Below are 21,687 nucleotides of genomic sequence, written 5' to 3'. Positions count from 1 at the left end.
CCAGCCCAGACGGGCCGGTTCCCAGCGGAGAGGAGAGCTAGGGCCGTGACAACACTGGAGCAAAGCCAGGGCCCGGGGTGGGGGAAACCAGTTTCTGAAGTCACCGAGCGGATGGAGCAGCGTTGCCCGCGCTGGCAGCCCTTTCGGGGCAACCGGCGCCTCTCCCCAGGGTAGCGTGAGCCCTGTGGCACCCGCTCCCCACAGCCCTGCACAGCTCTGCTGCAACCTCAGCCTTGGCCAACGCAAAGCCCCAGCACCCAAAGCCTGACCAGCACCCACTGGACCGCCCCCCAACGCCCAAAGCCTGACCAGCACCCATTGAACAGCCCCCCAGCACCCAAAGCCTGACCAGCACCCACTGAACAGCCCAGTTTAAAGTCAGCCTCTGGTGCCCTGGGTTCGGCGGGGTGCTGGCACCGCTCCAAGGGGCACAAGCCCGCTGGGGGCTCCCCGAGGGCTGGCAGGGCCCGGGATCGCTCCCGATTCGAGCAGACCCCTCCTTGCTCCGACCTGCACGAAGCTGCCCCACCGCCAGCAAAGCCACTGGGCCAGGGTGGCGGGATGAGGAGCGCTCCAGCCCCATTTTTGCTGCAGGCCACTTCCCCCAGCTCCAGCTTCTCCCTGTCCCCCCTCCCTCTGCAAACACCAGAGCCGAAGAGCTCATTCAGGCAGCAGCCCTTGCTTTCTTCTGCTCAGCCCAGGGTCCGGGCAGCAGGAAACCTCCCTGTCTGCGCTGCAACCACCACGCGGACCCGGGCACGGGGAGGCACCGCGTGCAACGGCAGCACCCAAGCGCCCTGCCCAGCTGCGGCCAGGATTGTGCTGGGGCGTCTCGCCGGGCTGCGATGCCCCTGCCTGGCAGAGCCTGTGCAAAAGCCAGCGCTGCACTTCCCCGTTCCTCTTTCGGAGCGGATGCTGCAGCAAGGCTTGCTCCGCAAGTGAGGCTCAAACCGGGTTGCCACACGCCGTCACCCAGGCCGGGCCCTTGAGCAAGGCGTAAGGAACACCTGCGGGAGCTGTGGCACTGCCATACCACCTTTCAAAATGTCCCCCTGTCCTCCCCAGCTGGCACGGGACTGCAAGGAGGAGGACGGCAACCGCGAAGCCAAGGTGCCAAACCGCAGGCTCAGGGCAGCCGCCCCCGGGGAGGCACTGCTGGGCTCCGAGCCAGGCACCCAGCAGCAGAGGAGGACCCGCAGCTGCCCGAAAGGGCGTCAGCGCCCTGGGGCTTGCGGAAGCCAAGGGGTGGCCAGGAAGAGAGGCCATGGGAGCTGTGCATGCTCCCATTAATGCAAAATGCCTCCGTGGCCATGCAGAGCCGCTGGCAGCACCCCTCACGAGCAGGGCCTGCAGAAATGGAAAACTGCCGAGCCTGGTGCCAGGCGCAGAGCAATCACGGGACCAAACAGGAGACCCGACCTGCTTTTCCTGGCACTGACGCAGCCTCCCAGGAAAGCCTAGGATAGCCCTCGCTCTTGCAGCCAGGGAGCTGTCAGCCTGCTGCTCAGCTGGCACCGAGCGGAGCCGGGTTCCCCCACGGCCCCCGCTGGGCACGCACGGGGCACAGGTGCCCTCGCACGGGCAGCCTCGCTGCCCGCCCGCGGCAGGCAAGGCGCTGCCAGGCGGGCACGGAGCATCCTTCGGTGGCGGATCTCCCCCCACCGCCTGCTCCGTGGCAGGTTTAGGGACAGCAGAGGGCACGAAGGGACGCGAGCGGGTTTCTGCTCTGTTCTGCCCTGGGCAGAAGGAACCTGGTGTTGATGGTTGAAGCCTCTGCGGGAAGGCACCGAAAATCCATTTCTTCCCCTAGCCATGCCCCAGGAGGGAGGGGGCTCTCCCGACACTGCCAGCAGCCCAAGGGCAGGGGGCAGCGCCAAGGCCGTGGGCCGGCCAGGTGGGAATCCCCTTCCCCTCTTCCCAACGCCTGGCGAGTGCCTGCCAGGTCTGCGCGTGGGAGACGGCCGCGCGGAGGGGAAAGGCTTTGCGCAGCCCCCAGCTACACCACCCGCCACCCTGGGGATGTGGTAGGAGCCCCCTGCCCCTGCCTGGCTGCGGCGGGGGCTGAGCAGGACCCCCCCAGGGATTTGGGAGCAGGATGAGCCCTGCCAGCACAACCCACGTCGCACGGCTCTTTTCACAAAAGCATCAGGGCACGTTCAGACCGAGCGCAGCTTCGGCCCCGCTCCTCCCCGGGAGGTGCAAGGTGCTGTGCCACGTGGCAGCGTTTTGGCGGTGCAGACCCCATCTGGGTGCCCCCAGCGAGGAGCGGATGGCCAGCTCTCTGTCCAGCTGAAGCACCCGGAGGCTCCACTGCATTGGCACTGAAAACCGACCTCGCACCGCAGATGGCCTCGCGCACCCTGGGGCGACTGTCTTACCTCTGGGCTGCTGCAATCCCTGCTGAGTCGGGTACCCGGTGACCCCAACACCCGCCGCCACCAAGGTGCACAGGCACTCGGGGAGGAAAACCCGGCTCACGTGCATCGCGCCAGGATGAGCTCCGGCAGCGTTTCTCCCCGAACAAAAGCAACCGCCTGGGCGGGCAGCGTGCGTGCCTCCGCGGCTCTCAGTGCTGGCCCTGCTGCCTGCGTGGGTGCGCGAGGGAGAGGAAGCCCGGCTCCTGCCCACGCTCCTGCCAGGAGCCGCAGCCAATCGTGAGAACGGCGCCGCGGCGAGCAACGCGGCAGCTGGGATCCCGGGATTAGCGTCACCAGCGCCTCAAGGATGCCTAACCCTTTAAAGGGGCTGCCCACACAGTTTTGCATTTGCGAGCTCAGGCATCCTTGAGATGCAGCCAAGGGTCAGGCAGCTGCTCTGTTCCCACATCTTTTACCCTTTTTCCCCCAGCCCCAAAATTAGGGTCCCTCCGACCCAGCAGCAGCCGCCTTGCAGAGGCTGCCCTGGTTGCACCGGCTTTGGAGAGCTGGCTGGGGAGCCAGGCGACGTTGCTTGCAGGTGCTGCAAAAACACCCTCAAAACCATCAGTGCCTGGCTGCCATCCACTCTCCTAAGGGAGCTGAGCACCCTCGGGACTACTGAACTCCCCATTGGGTGAGCTAGGACAGCGGGGCTGGCAGGAGGTGGGGGATCCCTGTTCCCTCCCCACTTTTGCTGCAAGGTGAGAGTTTGGGGGCTTTAGGAGCTGAGGCACAAGCCAGAGGTTAGGCAAGGGGCCGGGACACAGGGTGATGCTGTGAGCGGCTGCGGCCACAGTGGCGCTGGCTGCAGGGCCAGGAAGACGGCGCGGGGGGTCGGCAGCACGCTGCCTCCGGGAGGGGACGCTAACCCAGCCCTGCACCCCGCCGCACGGCCCCCAAGCGAGGTTGCTATGGAGATGCAGGCGCATGTGCATCCCTTCCTGGAGAGAAACTTGCTCCAAAGACTTCATGGAAAAAAACCAACACCCCCGCCAAAGCTGGTTGCTCTGGAGGGGCTTTGAAAGCCCCAGAGGAGCCACTGCAATGAGGCTGTGCATGGAGGGCCAGAGTCCAGAGCAGGATGTGGCTGCTCTCCCCCGCAGCCCGAGTCCCAAGGGGCTCACTTCAGCACAGCCTCTCCCCCTCCCCTCTCCTCAAAAGGGCTGCGTATAGAAGCAGGGCTCCCGTTTTGGGCTCTCACCTCTATTTTAAGGGTTTGATCCTCTTAGCAGGGAGGCAGCACTGAAGCAGGATGTGCAAAGGGTGAGAAATCAGCCTCACCGTGTCAAGGGCACCCGCATGCCGCGAGGCAAAGGCTCCGCATGACACCCGGAGAAGGCGATGCCTACGCAGAGGCGAAGGGCCGGGAGCTGAAACGCCTGTTGAGACCTCTGGGTTCGAATCCTGCCACAGGAGGCCTGGAGTCCTCCTTTCCCCGCCTGACGTCGGGGGTGAGGACACTCACAGCGCTGGAGACTATCCTCACCTGGCCGGGTGGCAGCAGCCCTTGCCTCCCCGCCACAAACTGATGTGGGCCAGGACCCATGGCAGGACCCGAAACCGCCAGCAAGGTCTGAGCCCACCTGCAAACCGGGGGGAGAGGCTGGGGGAAGCCCTCAGGGCTTTGCCGCAGGGAACGCCAAAGGGAAAGCACCTGGGGAGAGGCTAGGGAGAGCCTGGTCCCACATCCGCTCCGGTGTCCCGAGGCGGGCGAACCTTCGCCTGCCCTAAACGGCTGCTCTCAGGCTAAGGGCTCAAGGCGTGGGAAACAACCTGTACGGCCCCATCCCTGCAATGAGCGGGTCGGGCTTTGGGGGCAGAACGACCTCTGGGTCCCGCTACAGCCCAGCTCCATGGGGCAGGCCCCCACCATAGTCTTGAGCGAGCCGAGAAGAGCGCAGGTCTCTGCATTGGCTGCTGGGCCACTGGCGCGACAAGAGCCAGGACTCCCGTCCTCCAGCCTGGCCTCCCCTAAGGAGCCTACGTGAGCAAGCTTCCAGCTTTTGCACGGCCTCTGGGGCCCTTTCCTGAAGGCTCCCGTGAATATTTCATGGGGCTGTTTGAAACGCAAAGGCTGCTGTCCATAATGGATGGGCCCTGAGCCAGGAGAGGTGGGAAGCTCTCGCTCTTTCCTGCAGCACCTTGTACCACTGCCGCGGTCCACCGTGGAGTGTGAAGAACAACCCCGCATATGTTTTCAGGAGCTCACTGAGCCTTGGCATGAGAGCAAGGGGCCCAGAAGTGCCCCTGGAGATGCTGTGCAGCAAGCCAGCTCCTGGCTTGGAGCAACTGTGCACCCAGCCCCGCTCCCAAGAAAGGGCTGGAAAGGTGCTCAACGCACCCCGAGACTGAAGGCAGACAAGGCTTACACCCGTTGGCCCTGTCTGGAAGTGCTGTGGATGCTACAGTATCACAGTATTGCCATGGGCCAGCCAGGCTGCCCCGTGGGAGCTGTATCTTCCCGTCAGCGAGATGCTCGGGAGCAGCGAACCAGGAGAACGTCCCAGGAAAGCAGCCCAGCTGCTGGCAGCATGTCTGGAGGGGGATGAGCACTGTCACAGCCCCCTCCATGACAGCCTGGTCCCCTTTCCCTATGCAAGGTGGTATTACCGGGAGGCACAGGGGCTCTTCCGGGCAGAAAAGCAAGGAGGCTCTTGCCCATCAGTGGAGCAGAGCCCGCAGCGGCAAGGTTGCTCTGTTGACGTGCCTGGTGCCACGTGCTGGAGATGGGCCAACACCAAAAGCCCAGGGGGCACAGGAGACCCTGCTGACGCCCTCTGGCTGGGCAGCACCCTGCCCATGGGCACCAGCACCGGGCACAAGCTGGATCCTGGGGAGACCGCCAGCATTGCTGGCTGTACATACCATGTGCGAGCGAGGGCCGGCGCGCGGCCTGCTGGCAATCGGCAGCCAAAATCCGCTCTGCGCTAGCACACCTGCGGGAGCGGGGCAGGTAATCGGGGAGGAACCGTGAGGCTGCAGGCGAGTTGCAGAGGCGCTGCACGTTTCAGTGCCTCCCAATTTTATACCCGGTTCATCGCCAGCGAAACCCCCCCCACCCGAGGGCGAGTGGAGTGCCAGGGGATTGCCAGGTATTTCCTCACACCCGGCGCAAAGAGGCTGCTCAGTTTTAGCTAAAGCAAGAATAATTGGGTGGAGCTGTAATTACAGTTTTAATTCACCTGCTTATTGAATTTGCAAGAAAAGTCGGGGGGGGGGGGAGGAGGAAAGAAACGCCCTTGCCTAAAGCTAGTTTTGCTTTCCAAACTATGTGAAGAATTGAAGGTCACTCATCTGCCAAGCATTCGTTGCTGCCAGTGCAGTCTGTGCTCGAAACCTGCTGGGGCCAAAGGAAGAGGGGTGTCTCCCCGTTCACCAGGTCCTGTGCACCAGGCAGGGCAGCCACGGGAAGGAGCCGCTGAAGACGTGCAGGGAATGCTTTCTCCAAGGATCCTGTAATGCACCGCAGCCTGGGCAGGAGCCAGGATGCTCCATCCTCCCGTGCATGCAGCAGGGCTCGACGACTAGCACCTACAGCGACACCTCTCCTGGGTCAAGATGGGGAGAGCCCTGGTGCTGGGCTGCGTGTGGAGCTGGGCGACCAGTGGACTCTCCTCCTGCTGCAAGGGGATGCTCTGCCTTTCTCCTGTCCACCTCTCTGGCTCTTCTCTGCAGGCCAGCAGCTCTTAGGAGGGCCCTCACGTCACAGCAAATAGCCACAGCCCCGCAAGGACCTCGCTCCCTCCAGAAAGGAGAGGGTTAATATCTAGACAATACACCATGCAGCCTTTAACACCTTCAAGCTCTCCCCCACCGTTGCAAGCCCTGCTATGGTTAACACATGTCCCATCTTCCTCCTGACAGGCAGCTCTTGAGCCCTGCCTGCTGCCGACGTGCCCTCCCTGCAGATCACCGCACAGCAGGCGCCTCTGTGCTAGCTCCTGTTTCAAGCCATCACTGGCTCACAATGCAAACAGAGAGACAGGAGCAGAGTGAAATGGGGAGAGCTCAAAGTGTTACGAGGGGAAAAAGCAAGCCAGGGAGCGTTGCTCCCGAGGAGCTGCCCGCCCCCAGCTGCGCTGCAGAGCCGAGGGCAGGCTGGCTGAGCTGCGCGGGGGCGACGGACATGGCCTGAAGCACAAGCTGGCGTCTCAGCCCAAGGACTGAAATCGCAAACCCCAGCCTGGCTCAGCGCCGGGATGAATGAGGAAGCACGCTTGAGCCGTGGGCACCCGTTGGCCTTGGCCACGGGTGGCAAGGTGGGTGGGCTGCATGAGTCACGGCGCCGTGCAGGGAAAGCCGCTGCGCTCCTGCAAAGCCTGGGGCTCTCCACTGCCCCCAAGCGAAGAATGCAGTGATATCCCTGCCAAAAAAAGCCTGTAAACCACAGCAGCCGGCTGGCCATTTTGGAGCATCCCGTCCGCTGCCAGCATTCTTTCGTACCCTCCAGTCACCCGCTGCAGCCCTCCCACCCTGCTCCCCACTGCTGCCCTTGCCCCCCCAAGCCCCAGCAGGCTCAGGCACTGCCGGGTCCCACCGCTTCACCAGGGGATTGACGTCAGCACTTTCCTCTGCACCAGCAACGCTGACGGCAGCCCTGGGGCCAGCTTCACCTGGCTGCGGGTTAATGGTCTCAGAGGAGCTCAGTAAAAGCCCAGCGACAGGCAGGCAGCACTGCAGGCGCTTGTCACCATCACCGCATGAGACGCTGCTGCGCGGGGTCAGCGCTTGAAGGTGGTCTGCGGCCGGAGCCCGGTATCTGGGACAGGGCGCCAGGCCCAGTGGGAAAAAGCAGCCGGTGAGCTGCCAGCTTGGCAGCGCGGGACAGCAGTGGGTGTGCAGAGCGCAGCTAACCGGAGTTGAGGTTGCCCAGTGGCAACCTCTCTCCAGGAGCCCAAGAAGAGATTAAGAACCAAGCACACGTCCCACGTTCAGGTGCATCAGCTCACACTACAAAATTCCCTATCAATCAACTGCAGATTAGCATCTAAAATGAGCAAGAAATAGCACTAAAAGGCAGTCAGTCCCCACTGCCCTGTAACCAGGCTCACAGAGGCGCCAACTCCCCTGCCAGCCCTGCGCAGAGACAGAGGAAAGCCCATTTTCCCCAGCTCAGAGCTGGTGGCACCAAGGGTGAGCCCAGGGCTGCCCATGCCAGGCTTTACCCACCGCCGGAGCACTCCCGGCTGCAGGGGTGAGCAGGGTGCTGGGTGCCCAGTCCTGGCATGAGCGAGAACCCAGGGGGAGCACGCGAAGGGACCCCAGCTGCCCTGCAGGAGCGAGTGACACGCCAGCGGTGGTGCTACGAGCTGCGTGTTGCAAAGAGACGCACACCTCTGCGTGGAGCCCGGCCCACGTCCAACAGCAGGGGAACAGGAGAAGTTCCTCCATGCCTCCTGCTGGGCATAAGCGAACGGCCCGTGCAGAGGGAAACACCCAGCACCCATGGTGCCAAGGTGGAGCATGGGGTGACAGGGAACCAAGTCACGTCTCTTTTGCTGGCAGGCATCAGGCTGTAACAGAGAGGAAAAGGACTGCAATGTAGCTGCACATACCACTGGGTGAGTGTTTCTTCTGGACGCATCGCCCATGGTCGTCTTCCACGAACTGCTGGAGGCAGGGCCCGCAGGTGTGGGACCCCGGCGGGCAGAGCTCCCGGCGCTGCAGGGTGCAGTCTAGGCTCCGGGGGCACGACTCCGCTGTGGAGAGGGGGAGAAAACACATCAGGTGGAGAAGAAGGGTCAGATATGCTCCTTTCTGCTGGAACAGCTCCAGGACCTTCATTGGCCTGGGGGTGAGTCAACCTCAGCTACACCTTGGACCAATGCACAAATAGTTTGGCTCATCTGAGGCCTTGATAACCTCCGCTGGCCAAAACCACAACTGTCCTGTCCAGAGGTGAAGAGTGAAAGGGGTGAGGAACCCATCAGCTCTGTGGGCAGCCTGCACCGGAGACAGGACCATCGTGGGGAGGCCAAGCATGGCTGGAAGCTGCTCCAAGCCCTCCTGCTCCCCCAGCCCTGTGGCAGCGAGGGCCTGCAAAGTTGCTGCGTTTGGGGGGCTCAGCGCAGACCTGGAGCCCACTGTGACACAGGGTGACAGCACGGCAACCCCCGCACTGGAGCCCCATCCCAGACCGGATCCGCTGCAGGCCCCTTCCCATGCACCCGTGCCCCACCGCGCCCCCGGACAGCCTGCTCTCCCCAGAGCTGTCCCCGGCTCCGCAGGCGGAGGCCAGCTCAGCTCCTGCTGAAGTTAATGAGTACAGCTAATACCATGTTTAATTGCAAGAGCTGACCCTCTGCTCCAGCCCCAGCCGAGCGCTCTGCCGGAGCTGCCCACCTTTGCAAAGTAATTAGCCACTGCAGTTAAGCTTGGGCTCTAATGACCTACTCAAGGCAGTTTAGGTGCAGGATTAGCGGGCAGCGCTCTTCCTTCCATGGAGGACCCCGAGCACCAGGATCGCAGGCCTCCCGCGCGTGTCGGCCCCAGCTCGGCAGCAGGGCCGGCCCGGCGGAGGCCGGCTAACCGCAGAGCAGGCGGCGATGAGGGTCTTCAGCTCCCACCGGGAACCCTCCCACAGCAGCAGCAGAAATCAGGTCCAATACACAACCTGTGCTCGTGAGGAGGCTGCAGAAAAACAACCTGCCCCCCAAAACAAAAAAACACGCTCTGAAGCCCGGGTGCTGCTGCTACGGCTTGTCATGCGCCCATGCTGCTGCCGGGGTCTGCTGCTGGGGCTGGCACGCCCAAGGGCTGGAGATCCTAGCGCTTGTGGGCAGCCTGCAGGTAAAAGCCATCATCTCCCATTAGGATGCCAGGCCAACAATCCCAGGTCAACGGGGCATCTCATTTCCACTTCCTGCTCTGTAACTTTTCGAATAGCCAAGGGCATGCCATGCTTCCAGCAAAGTGTCCTAACCTCATCGAGACCTAACACGCTTGTGACGCTGTTTCAATGCTACAAACGCGCAAAGAACAGTCCGTTTTCTTTCTTGATTTGGGTCAAACCAGCAGGATTTCCTGGAGGGACGGTAAGTCCCCATTTCTTATGCAAGGCCTATGTTAGCCTGCCAGAGCAAAAAACAGGTGAGGATGCAAAACCATGCAAGGAAATGGAAAGGTGGACTGAGATGAGCCCCAGCCCGGTGACATGCGAGTCCAGGACACATTGCAGAATGGAGCAAGTCCTCTGCTTCAACAGGCGCATGCAGGGCCATTGGGGCAGCGGGATCCCAGCAGGGACACCAGCACCCCCAGGGTTTCACTGACCACAGCAGGTCCCGCAGGGCCAGGAGGGGCTGCTCCTCCCGGTGACAGCGACACCAGGGAGCTGCTGCTGCCGTAGCAAAACCACATACGTCTTCCTCTCGTCCGCCCATGGCGACACCGAGTTGAACGGGCTCCTCTAGGCGCGTTTGTCCTTCCTGCAGGCAGGAGCAGCCAGGAGAGGTGGCAGGGACTCGCCGGGCCAGAGCGGGCTGCCAGGGCCGTGTCACCTGTCCCTGCCGCCACGGCGCTGAGTCACAGCGGGCGACGGCTCCCAGAACCGTCCCACGCTCCGGACGCGGTCCCAGGCATCCCCCGCCTGCCCACACCGGCAGAGCTGCCAGGTGATGGGGCTGGGCGATGGGGATGTGCTCCCTGGCACCTAGGGGACAGCCCCGAGCACGGCACCGGAGCAGCCTTGGAGAAGGGACACCCGTCTTTCCCAACAAGAGTGCTGCTGGAGCAGGGGATGGCCACCCACCGCCTGCGCTTCGCTTGGCAGCTGGACCGCTCCCGGCCCGGCAGCACGCCAGGTACGAGCGGGGCGCGCGGGAAAGCCTTGAACCCCTCTGCCGACTGCCCTGAGAACGGACGGAGTAAGAGCCAGGCCCGTGCCCGCAGCACAGGCTCCTCCTGACCGCAGCGGCAGCCAAGGAAGAAACTGCACGCTGCCAACGCTGCATGCCGTTCGAGGCCAGGCAGAGCCTGGCTTTGCAAAGCCTGGCCTCCCAGGCGGGCAGCATCCCATGGCACTATCTGCCGGGGACGCCGCTGGCACAGCCTGACGGGCACAGCTCATCACGCCCGCCGCAAACGCCCCACGGCGCGAGAACTGAGCAGCTGCTGCTGTGCACAAGCACGATACGGCGGGGAGCCCAGCGCCGCGCGCAACTCTCCGTGCCACAGGGGCCAAAGGGACAGAAATGAGCTCCTTGTGTGCAGGGCGCACGGGAGCCAGGAGCAGCGGACACCTGCCGGCACCCCTCTCTGAGCAAGAGCGAAGCGGGTCGCAGGCTGCTTTGTGGGATGCTCCCCCAAAGCCTGTGTGCACAACCGCACAGCAGCAGCTTCCCAGGTTACCAACCAGCAGCGGAGCTGCTGCAACCGGTTTTGCTCTCTTACTGGCCCCAACACAGTCACCTTAAGCTCTAAAGACATGCTGTGGGTCTCAGCAGGTCCATGCCTCCCTCCAGGCAAGCGGGGGTGCCTTATGGCCCTGCTGAGCAACTGCTGCCTTTTTGCAGAGCGTCAGGCACTCCGAGCAGAGGGCACTGGCACCCCTACTCCAAAAAAGCTCTACGGCGCTTTGAGACAGTTTGAACTGGGAAATGGGCTCCTGACCGGACAGCACCCGTTTCCCCAGGGTGCGGGGCAGAGAGCTCTGCCCTGCGCGGAGGAGACTGCCAGTCCAGGCCACCCATTCCCCACACCGCATCCGATGTAGTATCATGTCCGTTAATTACCTGCCTCGGAGGCCGGCAGCAGCGGGTTCTCTGTTTAACGAAGTATGGCAGAGCTGCCTTTGGTGCAGCGGTTTATCTTGCAGGCGGTGTTTTCTCGACATCTCCAATTAGGCCTCATTAGAGGGACAAGGCAGAGTCTACCAGAGCCCAGCGCAGGGCGTGAGGAATCGATCTGACGTGATGCGCTTAGAATATTCTCCCGCACGCTGAGGCTAGTGAAAGGCTGGAGGCGCTTAATGCAAAGAGTTTAGAAGCATTAGGAGAGCGAGAAAGCAAGTCATCACCACTTCCAGAGCCTGATAATTCCTTCATTAAAGAAAGCAAGCAACAGCAGGCCTGAAAAAAAGCAAACCACAGAAAGCAACAGGGGAATCGAGCGCTTCAAAAGCTTCCCACGTGAGAGCGACCAGAGCTGCTCTGCAAGCGCCCGTCCCTGCGCAGCAGGGCCGCAGGCACAGGGCCGCAGGCACGGCTCCCCGGACCAGGGCATGGCTGGACGCCCAGAAGAGGGGCAGGCCGGGAGCCCCGTGGGGAGGACCACAAGCTGCCGCCTCCCCCAGTGCCCAGCTGGCAGCAGCAGGGATGCTCAGCCAAGGGCAAGGGGAGCGCAGAGAAAGCCTTGCCCAGAGCCGCTGCCGAGCGCCAGGCTGGATCTGACCTTCCTGGCTGGGAAACCCCAAGGGGCTAGGCCACACAGGCTGAAAACTGATTTTCTCTTTGTGTTTAACAGGAAAAAATTGGGCATTTATGCATGTGAGGGAGAGGGGCTCTTTTTCTACCCCTCATCTCTTTGTTAAGGTCGCCCACACTTCATTCAAAAAGGCAACAAACCCAAACGCTCAAAAGCGCAAGAGAAGGAAAAGGTTTCAGCGCGGCACTGGGGTGCTGAAAGACCCCCCCGCTCCTGTTGGGGTGAGACCCGCGCGGCGGGAACAAACCCCAGCACTTGCCCACGGAGGGACTGGGGAGGACGCAGCAGCCAGAGACCCTCTGACCCCTCCTGTGTCGCAGGCATGTTAAAGTGTGCCCTTCTTGCCCTGTTCCCCCAGAAACAGATACTGTAGAAAGCTTTTGTTATGCAAAAGAAAGAAACCCAACCCATTAATCACCCCAAATTACAGGCCACCACTGATGAAAACATGCTGCACGCTGCATTGCCTTGGCACTCTGCAACCACAGGGTATCCTAAGATGTTTGGCAGCACCCAGCATCCTGCAAGATCCTGTCAGGATCCCACAGATCCATAAATAAAGGAGAAAGGGATTGCCCAGGGAGGAAGGGCAGCCGGGGAAAGGGCTCGAGGTGGTCCTGTTTGCAAGACAGTGCAGAGCCGAGCTGGGGTGCAGAGCCAGGACACAGCTGGGGCCAAGGGCTGAGGTTGCTGTACCCAAAATCCAGCCTGGCTGCTTCCCTTGAGGGTGGCTGGGAGCTGCAAGCCCCAGCATCCTTAGCTGGTGCCCAGCAACCAATTAAATAAAACTCCACGTTGAATATATAAAAGGTCGTTATCTGTGAGGAACGAGCTGTGCTTGTGCAACTGTCACGGATAAGGAATAAGAGCGAGAGAGAAAGGCATTGATCTAATAAACTCTGAATGTTTAATCAATCATTATTTAGCAAGCACATATATTAGCCTACTACAGTGCGCTCGCGGCTCCCTGTTTAGTCGTTGCGGCTTTGCAAGCCTCTGAGGCCGCTGAACAGCCCAGAGGAAGCTAAGCAGAGGGGTTTGGCAAGAGCCACCCAGGGAGCTCCCTCTCCATCTGCCGCTCATCCCCTTCCCTCAGCAGCCCTAGAGATTTGGGTCCGAGTCAGCACCGTTCTGCAAACCTGCTCGCAGAGCCCGCGTGCACCTGGAGGCTGCTGGGGCACAGGGTAGGCGCCCGAGGAGCACGCTTTTCCCCCATGCACGGAGGAGGAAAAGTCACTCCGGCCTGACAACGGGATGGATAAGTCTCCTCTCCTCCCGGCTGGATGCAGCTCTTGCACCCTCTGCCGTCCCCAGCAGAGCTGTGCCCTCACGGAGGCACTTGACCTCCTCCTGCAGATCAAGCACCCTGGCAAAACCATGCTTTGCGCTCCAGCCAACACACCACGGGCTGACAGCCCCAGGCGAGACCCTCCTCCCCGCACCTCGGCTTCCCTGCCGGCGCCGGCGGCCCCCGGTGGAGCAGCTCTCCCGCAGAGCTCGGTACTGCCAGTTGCGCAGCCGCGACCAAGCACCCAGCATGCGAACGAGACCCAGGAGCTGCCAAAATCAACCACCAGCATCCAAGAGAGCAGGATGGCAGAGACCTCCTGGATTCCCCCTCTCCAAAAACGGGATCCCCCAGGCCCACGCGCTCCCAGAAGCAGCTCCCTGGAGCGGCCCAGCGACCCGCACGCAAGTCCCTGCAATCCGTCAGCCCAGTCGGACCATTTATTTGCAGAAGGCTGCCCGGGCAACGACTGCGCCGGAGCCTTGGCAACCAGGAGAGCAACCGCCGCAGCTCCGCGGTGGCAGGGGAAAGGGCCGCGAAGAGCAGCGTGGCCAAGGTTTGTCCCAGGCAGCTGGGAACAAGGCTCCAGCCTTGCACACCCGACCCGGAGAAATCGCTGTGCCAGCTGCCGTCGTCTGCCTCTATCCCATCAGCTGCACGTCTCCCCCCCGCTCCTCCGCACACCAGCCCCTGGGACAGTGCATCGGCACACTCTTGATAGCTACGCTCGACGCTCCCGTTTTAAGCATGGGAACAGTGCGCCGCCTCTCCCACGGCCATGCCACCGAATTGCGGTGATGCCGCTCTGTGGGAGACAACCCCCTCAATCTTGCCTCCGCTCTTGCTGTCATTCTGGAACAGTTTGGGATTCCCCCCTCCCAAACAGCTCTATTAATCACTGTCAGGGCACTGCTTGCATTTCCAGCCACGCTTGCTGCTGGGTGCGGTGGGAGCCGCCTCTTTGCCAGGGAGGTTTCGGGGCATCGCGTGGCTGCAGGGCTCGGTACGTAGGTGCAGGAGTCCGTGCGATGTGGAGGAGAGACTGTGGGCTGGGACCGGGGAGACTTGAGTTTCAAGCTGTTGGACATCTGCGCTGCATTTTCCTTCCCAAAATGCTTTCTCGAATCCCACTCACAGACTGAAACACCCCACCGGCCAGGATCACGGCAAAGCAGAGCAGACCCTGCCTTCAGGTTGCTACAAGCCAACTGTAAACCAAAGCAAGAGGAGTGTACAATGAAGCATCACCTGAAGCCACCGCCAGCTGCAGCACAGCTGGCACGTCACCAGCACAGACCTTCCAAGGGAGCCTGGTGACGGTGGACGTTCTGCTCACGCTCCAGTGACCATCGAGGTGCAAACCTCTCACGCAAGTGGGCATCAGCATGGAGCGCTGCAAGAGGCAGCTCGAAAACCAGCAGCAAAGCATTGCGGGGTCAAAGAGAGCCCATTAAAAACCTGGGGCTTCCGCCGGGGGCAAACCTTTGGTGCCTGCTGGCCGCGGACAGCAGCGCGCATGGGAGCTGAGCGCCAAGGACATCTCTGCAGCCCGCCACGTTTGCCTTAGCACGTGCGTCTTGGCAGGGCGAACGAGAGCGCTTGACACCTTGCAGCCAGCAAGAAAAAACAAAACAGTGGTCCGAGGGCACGCGGGAGGAGGACTGGCCCCGTGCACTGGTAGAAACCCTGGTCCTCAAGCAATGAGGTGCATGCGTCCCTTGTCGCCCTTGACAAGGGTTATTCGGATCGAAAAGCTCAGTGCAATTCGCCCAGGCCCAAAGGGGCCTCGTGGGAGACCGGGGACATACAGACCCCCGAGCTGCTGCCAGCCTCGCCGCGAGAAAAGCACATCGAGCGCTGGGAGGTGCCACCTGCATCCTTCCGTGCCGCAAGGATGGACACTGCCCGCCGCGACAGGAGACCGACAGCGTCTCGCCGCTTCTTGGGCTGATAAGGAGACCTGGCTGGGACAAGTTACCGCTCTACTGGCGTTTACGGCCCTGGGTAAAATCTTTTTTCCACCGTCATGCCAAAATGTACAGCGGGGAAAAAAAGTAAGAGGAGGACATCCGGCTACCAAGGGAAGGCAGGAATTTTGCCCGATGTTTAACAGCTGCAGATAAAAAAGTAAAAGTTAGCTTAAGAGGAAAAATTAATTAACGAGAAATCCTGTAAGAGCACGTCAGCTCTGTGCACCAGCAACACCCAGACCAACGGGGACGTCAGCCCTAGTGCCAAAACCGGATCCGACAGCACGGCTGCGTTCAGGGTGCGGCCAGAGATTGCGGCAGCCCCTGCGTGGCGGCTCGGCCACCTCTTTTACAGCGGCCAGCAGGCACGAGAGCGTGAGCGGCGGCCCCTCTACGCCCAGCCCAGCCGCAGAGCGCTTTCCACCCAGCCTAAAGAGATGCTCGCGTCTCAGGATCCCAGCGGCCCAAATCGGCCTGGTGAACGTCGCCTCTGGGAGATGCTGGCACGTCCCGTCATCGCCTCGGAGGAGCCCAACAGGGAAGAAAGGGGCTGGGCTGAGCGTCGGGGGATTATCCGGGGAGGGCACTAATCAGCTTTGGGAAGGCCAGGAGAAGGGAGACAGGCAGGCTGGAGAGCTTTGCACCGCACTCATCCCCTCCCCGTTTGGCTCCCGCCGCAGGTCGCGCCAGGGTCTGCTGGCCAGGACAGCCCGCGGCCAGGACAGCCGTGCGCGGAGCCGCGGGGCCGCGGGCAGGCAGGCGCGAGAGAACCGCAGCCCCCGCAGCGGGGAAGGAGCCCGCTCGCCGGCCAGGCGCGCCCGAGCTCAGGCCCGGGCACGCCGCCCTCCACGTGAGCGATCCGAGGGCTTCGGGAAAAGCATCTAGGGCTTAGCATCCATCTGCTCCCCTTTTCGCACGCCGACGTTAAGCCTTCCCACGCTGGCAGCCTTCCCTGCCCAGCAGGGCCTGCAGGACCCAGCCCCGGGCCGCGTCCAGGCCGTGCCGCTGCAGGAAGGTGCTGAGAGCAAGCTGGGACTCGGCCACACTGACAGCTCCTGGCCCACCCGGGACCACAGAGCCGAGCAGCAGGAGACGACTTTCTTTGGCCAAACCCTTTGGGGTCCCGGTGTCCTCCGCGATCTCTTCCCATGGCCAAGCCGCGTTCGTTCCCGCCGCCCCAGGGAGCCTTGGCGTTGCAAATCGCACCCCCCGCAGCAACCGAGCTGCCGGCAGCTTTTCGAGTCAAGATAAGGCTGGGGAAACAGCCCTCCATCACAGCCCGCCCGAACCCAGCACCCTCCCGCCAAGCTGGGTGCTGCTGCCACAGCGCCCTGAGCGGCACCAGGTGCAGCCCACCCGCCCAGGCATGGGCCTCCCTTCGACGCCCTGGAGACCCACCAGAGCGGAGAAGGAAGCTGCTTCGCAGGCTTGGCAAGCAGCCAGCGCTTCTGCTGATCAAAACCGAGCAAGATTTCGGCATTAAAAATAAATACGGCAGAGGGCACGGCGCGTTGCCGTCAGCAGTCGCAACCCGGCGGCAGCTCTGCCAGCCCGGCTCCAAGGTCACCACCACTCCTCCTCCTCCTCCTGCCAGGTGACGTGGGGACCTGCTCCCGGCCTGCCTTGTCTCGCCAGCATTTTTCAGCACTGCTGCCGGGAGCCTGGCACTCGTCCGGGGGGTTTCCTCGGCTCCAGGAACCACCGCTACCTTCTGCTCCGAAAAAAATTGCTGCTGGCTCTCAGGGGCTGCAGCTGAATCTCCCGAACTCCAGGGCTCCTTTGAACGTCACCAGTGGTCCAGGTCTGGCTCAGCATTTCCCCTCTGGAGGGCTGGCTCATCTGCCCCAGTGGCAGCATGCTACGCTCTGCCCTCGGTGCCCTGGAGGCCAGACGTGCTGCGTGAGAAACAGCGCTCAGAGCCCACGTTTGCAAACGAACCGCAGGCTGGGCTTAATCGTAGAACTGTACTCGGCCGCCCCAGCTCCTCACCGCAATCGCTAGGAGCAAAAAGCCAGAGCAGCGCGCGGATACAGACCCTCTCCCGGCCACCAGCCCAGTGCCCCTGTCAGCGCGGTCGCACGCCCGTGCAGCCCAAAGTAGATGAGACCCCTCCAGCAACCACAGCTCCGCACTTTCCCGCGCCCACGAATACCGCTCGGCCGAAAGCAAGCCTCCAGTGGGACAGCACACGCAGATGGGGACACTGCCCTGACCAACCAGGAGCCAGAGGCAAAAAGACATCGCCGTAGGAAAGGCCTTCCAAGCGCTCGAAATTGGCTGCGTGGCTCCTCTCCTCCTCCAGCTGCCCCAGCACGTAGCCTTGCAGGGGAACGGCTCAGCACCGTGTCCCCTATCCCAGGACATGCCCCGAGCGCTCTGCAGGGCTGTCCTGCTGCCTGGCTTTGCTCCTCCACTGTCTGTCTGTGCTGTCCCCTCCGGGCTGCAACAGAGAAGGAAATCGCAAAAAGAGAATGAAAAAAATCCAACAAAAATCAGGTTGGGTGGACAGGATGACCAGGGAAGCCACTGCAGCCAAATAGCTGGAGCTCGCTTGTGCTCCGGTTGCATTTCAAAATGCTCTTTCTGGGCTGGGAACCCCCTGCTGAAGTGCAGGTGACAGAGCACAGGGACATCTCTGCAGGCTGCCTGTGGCCGGGCTGCGTCTGCCACCAGGCAGAGTACGAACTGGAGACAGGAAGGGGGGAACGAGGGGATCAGTGCTAATCCGTTCCTCGGCTTTGGGGCTGCAATCAGCCACAACTCCCACACGCAGCCAGCAAGAACGGCTCAGCAGCAAATGCGCCGCCCCCGAGCTGTCCTCCCGTCATGGGCACCACGCACGCTGAGAGGGACACCGAGTCCCCGCCGCACGGGCGGAGGCTGCAACCCACGCTGGGGCAGGAGGCCCACTCATGCACCGAGGATGGCGAGCGCTGCCTGCACGGACGCCCTGAGCTCTGCAAGGCAAGTGGACCTCAGCGGGATCAGGGAGAGCAAATAACGGGTTCAAACCAAGCCGGGCCAAGGGGATGCCTGGAGCGAAAGCTGCCACTTGCATACCTAAGCATGCACAGGCAGGGGACAGCATGGCGTCAGATGAGGAGGCCGATTTGGCCAGAGCCTTGCGGGAGATATCTGCCATCCAGCTCAGCGGCGCTGCTCTGGCTCCTCACACCCAGCTGCTGCTGGCTTCAGCCAGCACATGTCACAAGCCATGCTCCTGCCTCTGCAAATGCAGGAAACTCGATTCCTCCGGCATGTGGAGACAGAATAGGTCTTGCTGCTCCAGAAACAACACTTTATTAAAACGTTAGCTCTGGAGAGCACAGAGAAAGTGCTCAGCTCTCCTTTTTGCTCCTAGATCTTGGAGCGGGTCACTAGCTGGGGAGAAGAGCCAGTGCTCCAGGTGGAGGGGCACAGGGCACAGCCCTCAGTCGTCCCACAGCCACGTGGACATCGGCAGCACTGCTGGGCATAACCAGCCTCCTGTCTGCACCCTAAACACCTGCTACAGCCACTGAGCTAAATGGGAACGGCCTGGGGCAGAGGAGAGTAACGACCTGCACCGGGTCAGATGGATGGTCCCCAAGGCCCCATATCCTTCCTTGGAGCAAGACCAAGAGCAAACGCCACGGGCGCTGGACAAGGATGGGGTGATTGTACAAACTGTTTCTCCCAGCAGTCCTTGACTGTTTTCAGCTTGGTGATATTAAGCCAAACATCTTTTTTCAGCAAGCCACATCTGATCTGTTCTCCCTGTGGACCCATGCCAATTTTGAGCACCCGCAACATCCTTCTGCAAGTTGTCCCACAGATCCACCTCCCCTTGCACTTGCAGCCACCGCCTTTTGCCTGCTTTGAGCCTGGCCCTCCTGGCCCTTGTTCTTGCACTGGAAACGTGCGACGAAAGCGACTGAAAACCTGCCATGTTTTCACCTTCCTGGGAACCAAGCAGACGGCACGACCACGTGAACGAGCTGCAGACAGAAACCTTCCACAGTGCCTGGAAAGGGTCTCAGTCAGCAGAAGGACACTGGGGCCTTCACAAAAGCCCCTGATGCCTTCAGGCAGATTTAAGAAGCACATCACGAGCAGGTATCCTTAGTGGGAACGCTATTTTCAGGCTAAAACCCCTTTGCATGCTGGAAAGCACCAAGCGAGCCCGCATCCCAGTGCATGGGGGCTCCGACACAGCTTCTCCCATCCCTCAGTCCGGCCCTGCTCGCGGTCCAGGGATGCCCCAACGCAGGGGTGCCACACATCCCTGTCTGCCTCAGCGCTGCTGGACCACCATTCCCCTTGTCTCGCCAGATTATTTCACCCAACGCGTGCTTTCGGCGCAGCACTTCCCAGGCCACCAGTCCATGCTGGAGGTCGTAAATGAATCATCCTTTAAAAAGCAGCCGGCTGCTCTTTGCAGCTTAAAACGCTTATCTTTGTCCTCGTTTATCAGTTTTTGCTCAAGCCAATATCAATCTGCTGGGCTTTTATCTGCCCAGAGTCCTTCTGGGCTAGGTTGGGTTCGGTGTTTTGCTTTGTTTTATTGTTTTTTTTTTTTCTTTTTAAACCAGGTAGACGCAGAGGTCTGGCTCAGCTTAATGAATAAAACTTGCAACGAGCAGCTGCTGTGGGCTCGCCAGGGCAGCGGACTGTGCAGCGCTGACGGTCTCGCTTCGCCGGCCTGGGGACACAGAGATCCCCGCTCACATTCGCTCTCCACAGGGCTGGGTTCGCAGGGCTTTCATCTGCAGTCCTGCCCCCCACCAGCTGCGCTTGGAAAAAATAAATCTGTGCTTTTCCAAGCAGGCTTCCTTCCTCCGGGCCCAGCAGAACAAAACAACGCACCGGGAGAGACGGGCTTCCTGCTCGCGCGGCGGGCGGGGGGACACCCCGTTCCCAGCCCCGCGCACGGGGCTCAGCACGCCGCAGGTTGGCCCCCGAGCTCCGGCGGAGGGGACGGGTCCTGCCAGCACCCGTCTCAGCCTAGAAACAAAGGGAAAAGCCACTAAGCACAAAAACCAGGCCTCAAAACGGCAAATGGCTCAAGAGTTTTGAGCCAAAGTTTATCGTGCCTTGGGCAAGAGCGGGAAGACGCGTGGTTCCTGATGTGTTGGCTGAAGGTGGGAGGATGGGTGTGAAACCAGGGCCAAGCCAGGAGAGCGCAGCGAGCCGAGCCCCGTGCTGTACAGAGCGGCACGTGGTAGGGGACAGCAACTTCTGCCCAGCTTGTTCCTGGGAAAAATGCCACACAGAGGACGTGCACGGGACACGCAGCCCTGCTGCAAGAGAAATCCCTCCCTGAAACGCTCTCCTTATGTCATGCTTCAGCCTGTAAAGGTGCCTTTGGAGATGTGGCAGGTTGCTCCCCAGGAAAAAGCAGTGAAGGGCGAGGAGCAACCACCCATGAGGCAGCGCAGGAGCAGTGCCTGGCCTGCACAGCCCCACTACCACATTCCTGAGCTCAAGCTGCTCTGAAGCAATTTAGCAGGCATCATGCAGAGCGCCAACCCGCAGCATTTCCCATATCCCAGAGTCTAAGTCAAACCAGCCCAAGTCATCTGGGGGAAATGCAAAAACTTCAAAGATGAGGTTCAGGGTTACCCTTGCAGCACAGCAAGAGAAGCAGGGAGTCCCAAGAAGCATGTGTGTTGAGGGGGGAACCCTCCTCAGAAGACATATGTAGTATTGCTACTGCAAACCCAAGCTACAAACACCCCAAAAATTCAAGGAGTTCCTGTGTTCATGTACCTCAGAGCATGGAAGCAGGGAGCATCAGGCAACCTCCCAGGAGCAAACTGAAGGAGTAGGGTTTCACGTAATTGCCACTAAAACCCTTTATCGGGCAAAAAAAACTACTCTTCACTGCCTTGGCATTTTGCCTAGCACATTAAGAAAACAAAAGCGGGGTTAATGGGTATTGCAGGAAGGGGATACGGCACCGGCACCCGGATGGATGAAAACAGCTCCTGCAAACCGCAACTTCAGACCCTGACAGTTTCACAGACCAAAACTTGCCCACTCGTCCTCCACTGCTGTGCCCAAGGCCACCGAGCCAGGCAAAGGTATCTGCCTGTTCAGCAGATGCAAGGGCAGAGCTGTGGAGTGGTAGAGGACACAGACCTACATCTCTTGCCTGCCCCATGCAGCAGCTAGCCCATGCAGTGGGGTCATCTCAAGAAGGCACCTCAAGAAGGTCGCACCATCCTCTCAAGGTGGTGTGGCCACCATGCACCACCTGGTGAGGAGAAAAGGACCCTGTGGACCACTGTCACCTTGCTGAGCTCTGCCGTGATGCATACCTCTCCCTGGGATGCACACCACAGTGGGAACCAGTTACCGAGCCTTTCCCCAGCACACGTCACCCTTCGCCCCAGCCCACAGCGAAATGGGTCTGTCTCAGTCGCACTGAGCCAAACAAGATGCCTCACCCCTCAAGGCCACCCTCACCCAGCATGGCCCCCATGCATTTCCCTGGGCCATGCTGGGTTCAGGCTAGCTCTGGGACCTTGCTGCCTATTTCTCCTTGCTCCTTAGACAGTTCAGTCTCTGCAGAGTCTGTGTGCTGTGCAGTGCAGTTTTGAGGAGGATT

At 61.2% G+C, this 21,687-nt stretch overlaps 1 protein-coding gene across 2 annotated transcripts in view; it reads right to left on the bottom strand.

The window, feature by feature from the left end:
• Positions 1 to 21,687, bottom strand: part of NPDC1 (neural proliferation, differentiation and control 1) — a 43,875-nt gene that overhangs the window by 9,185 nt on the left and 13,003 nt on the right. The window contains exon 2 of one of the 2 annotated variants that reach the window (XM_068914848.1): positions 7,973 to 8,116. In XM_068914848.1, the coding sequence (XP_068770949.1) occupies positions 7,973 to 8,116 (144 nt within the window). Of the gene's footprint in view, positions 1 to 2,378; positions 2,672 to 7,972; positions 8,117 to 21,687 lie in introns of those variants that run through there. The other variant, XM_068914849.1, reaches the window with a different exon arrangement.

The sequence above is a fragment of the Struthio camelus genome, chromosome 20 (genome assembly GCF_040807025.1).
Source record: "Struthio camelus isolate bStrCam1 chromosome 20, bStrCam1.hap1, whole genome shotgun sequence".
In the NCBI taxonomy this organism is placed as follows: Eukaryota; Metazoa; Chordata; class Aves; order Struthioniformes; family Struthionidae; genus Struthio; species Struthio camelus.
Note: the sequence above shows the minus strand (reverse complement) of the source record. Positions and strands in the feature narration are given on the sequence as shown.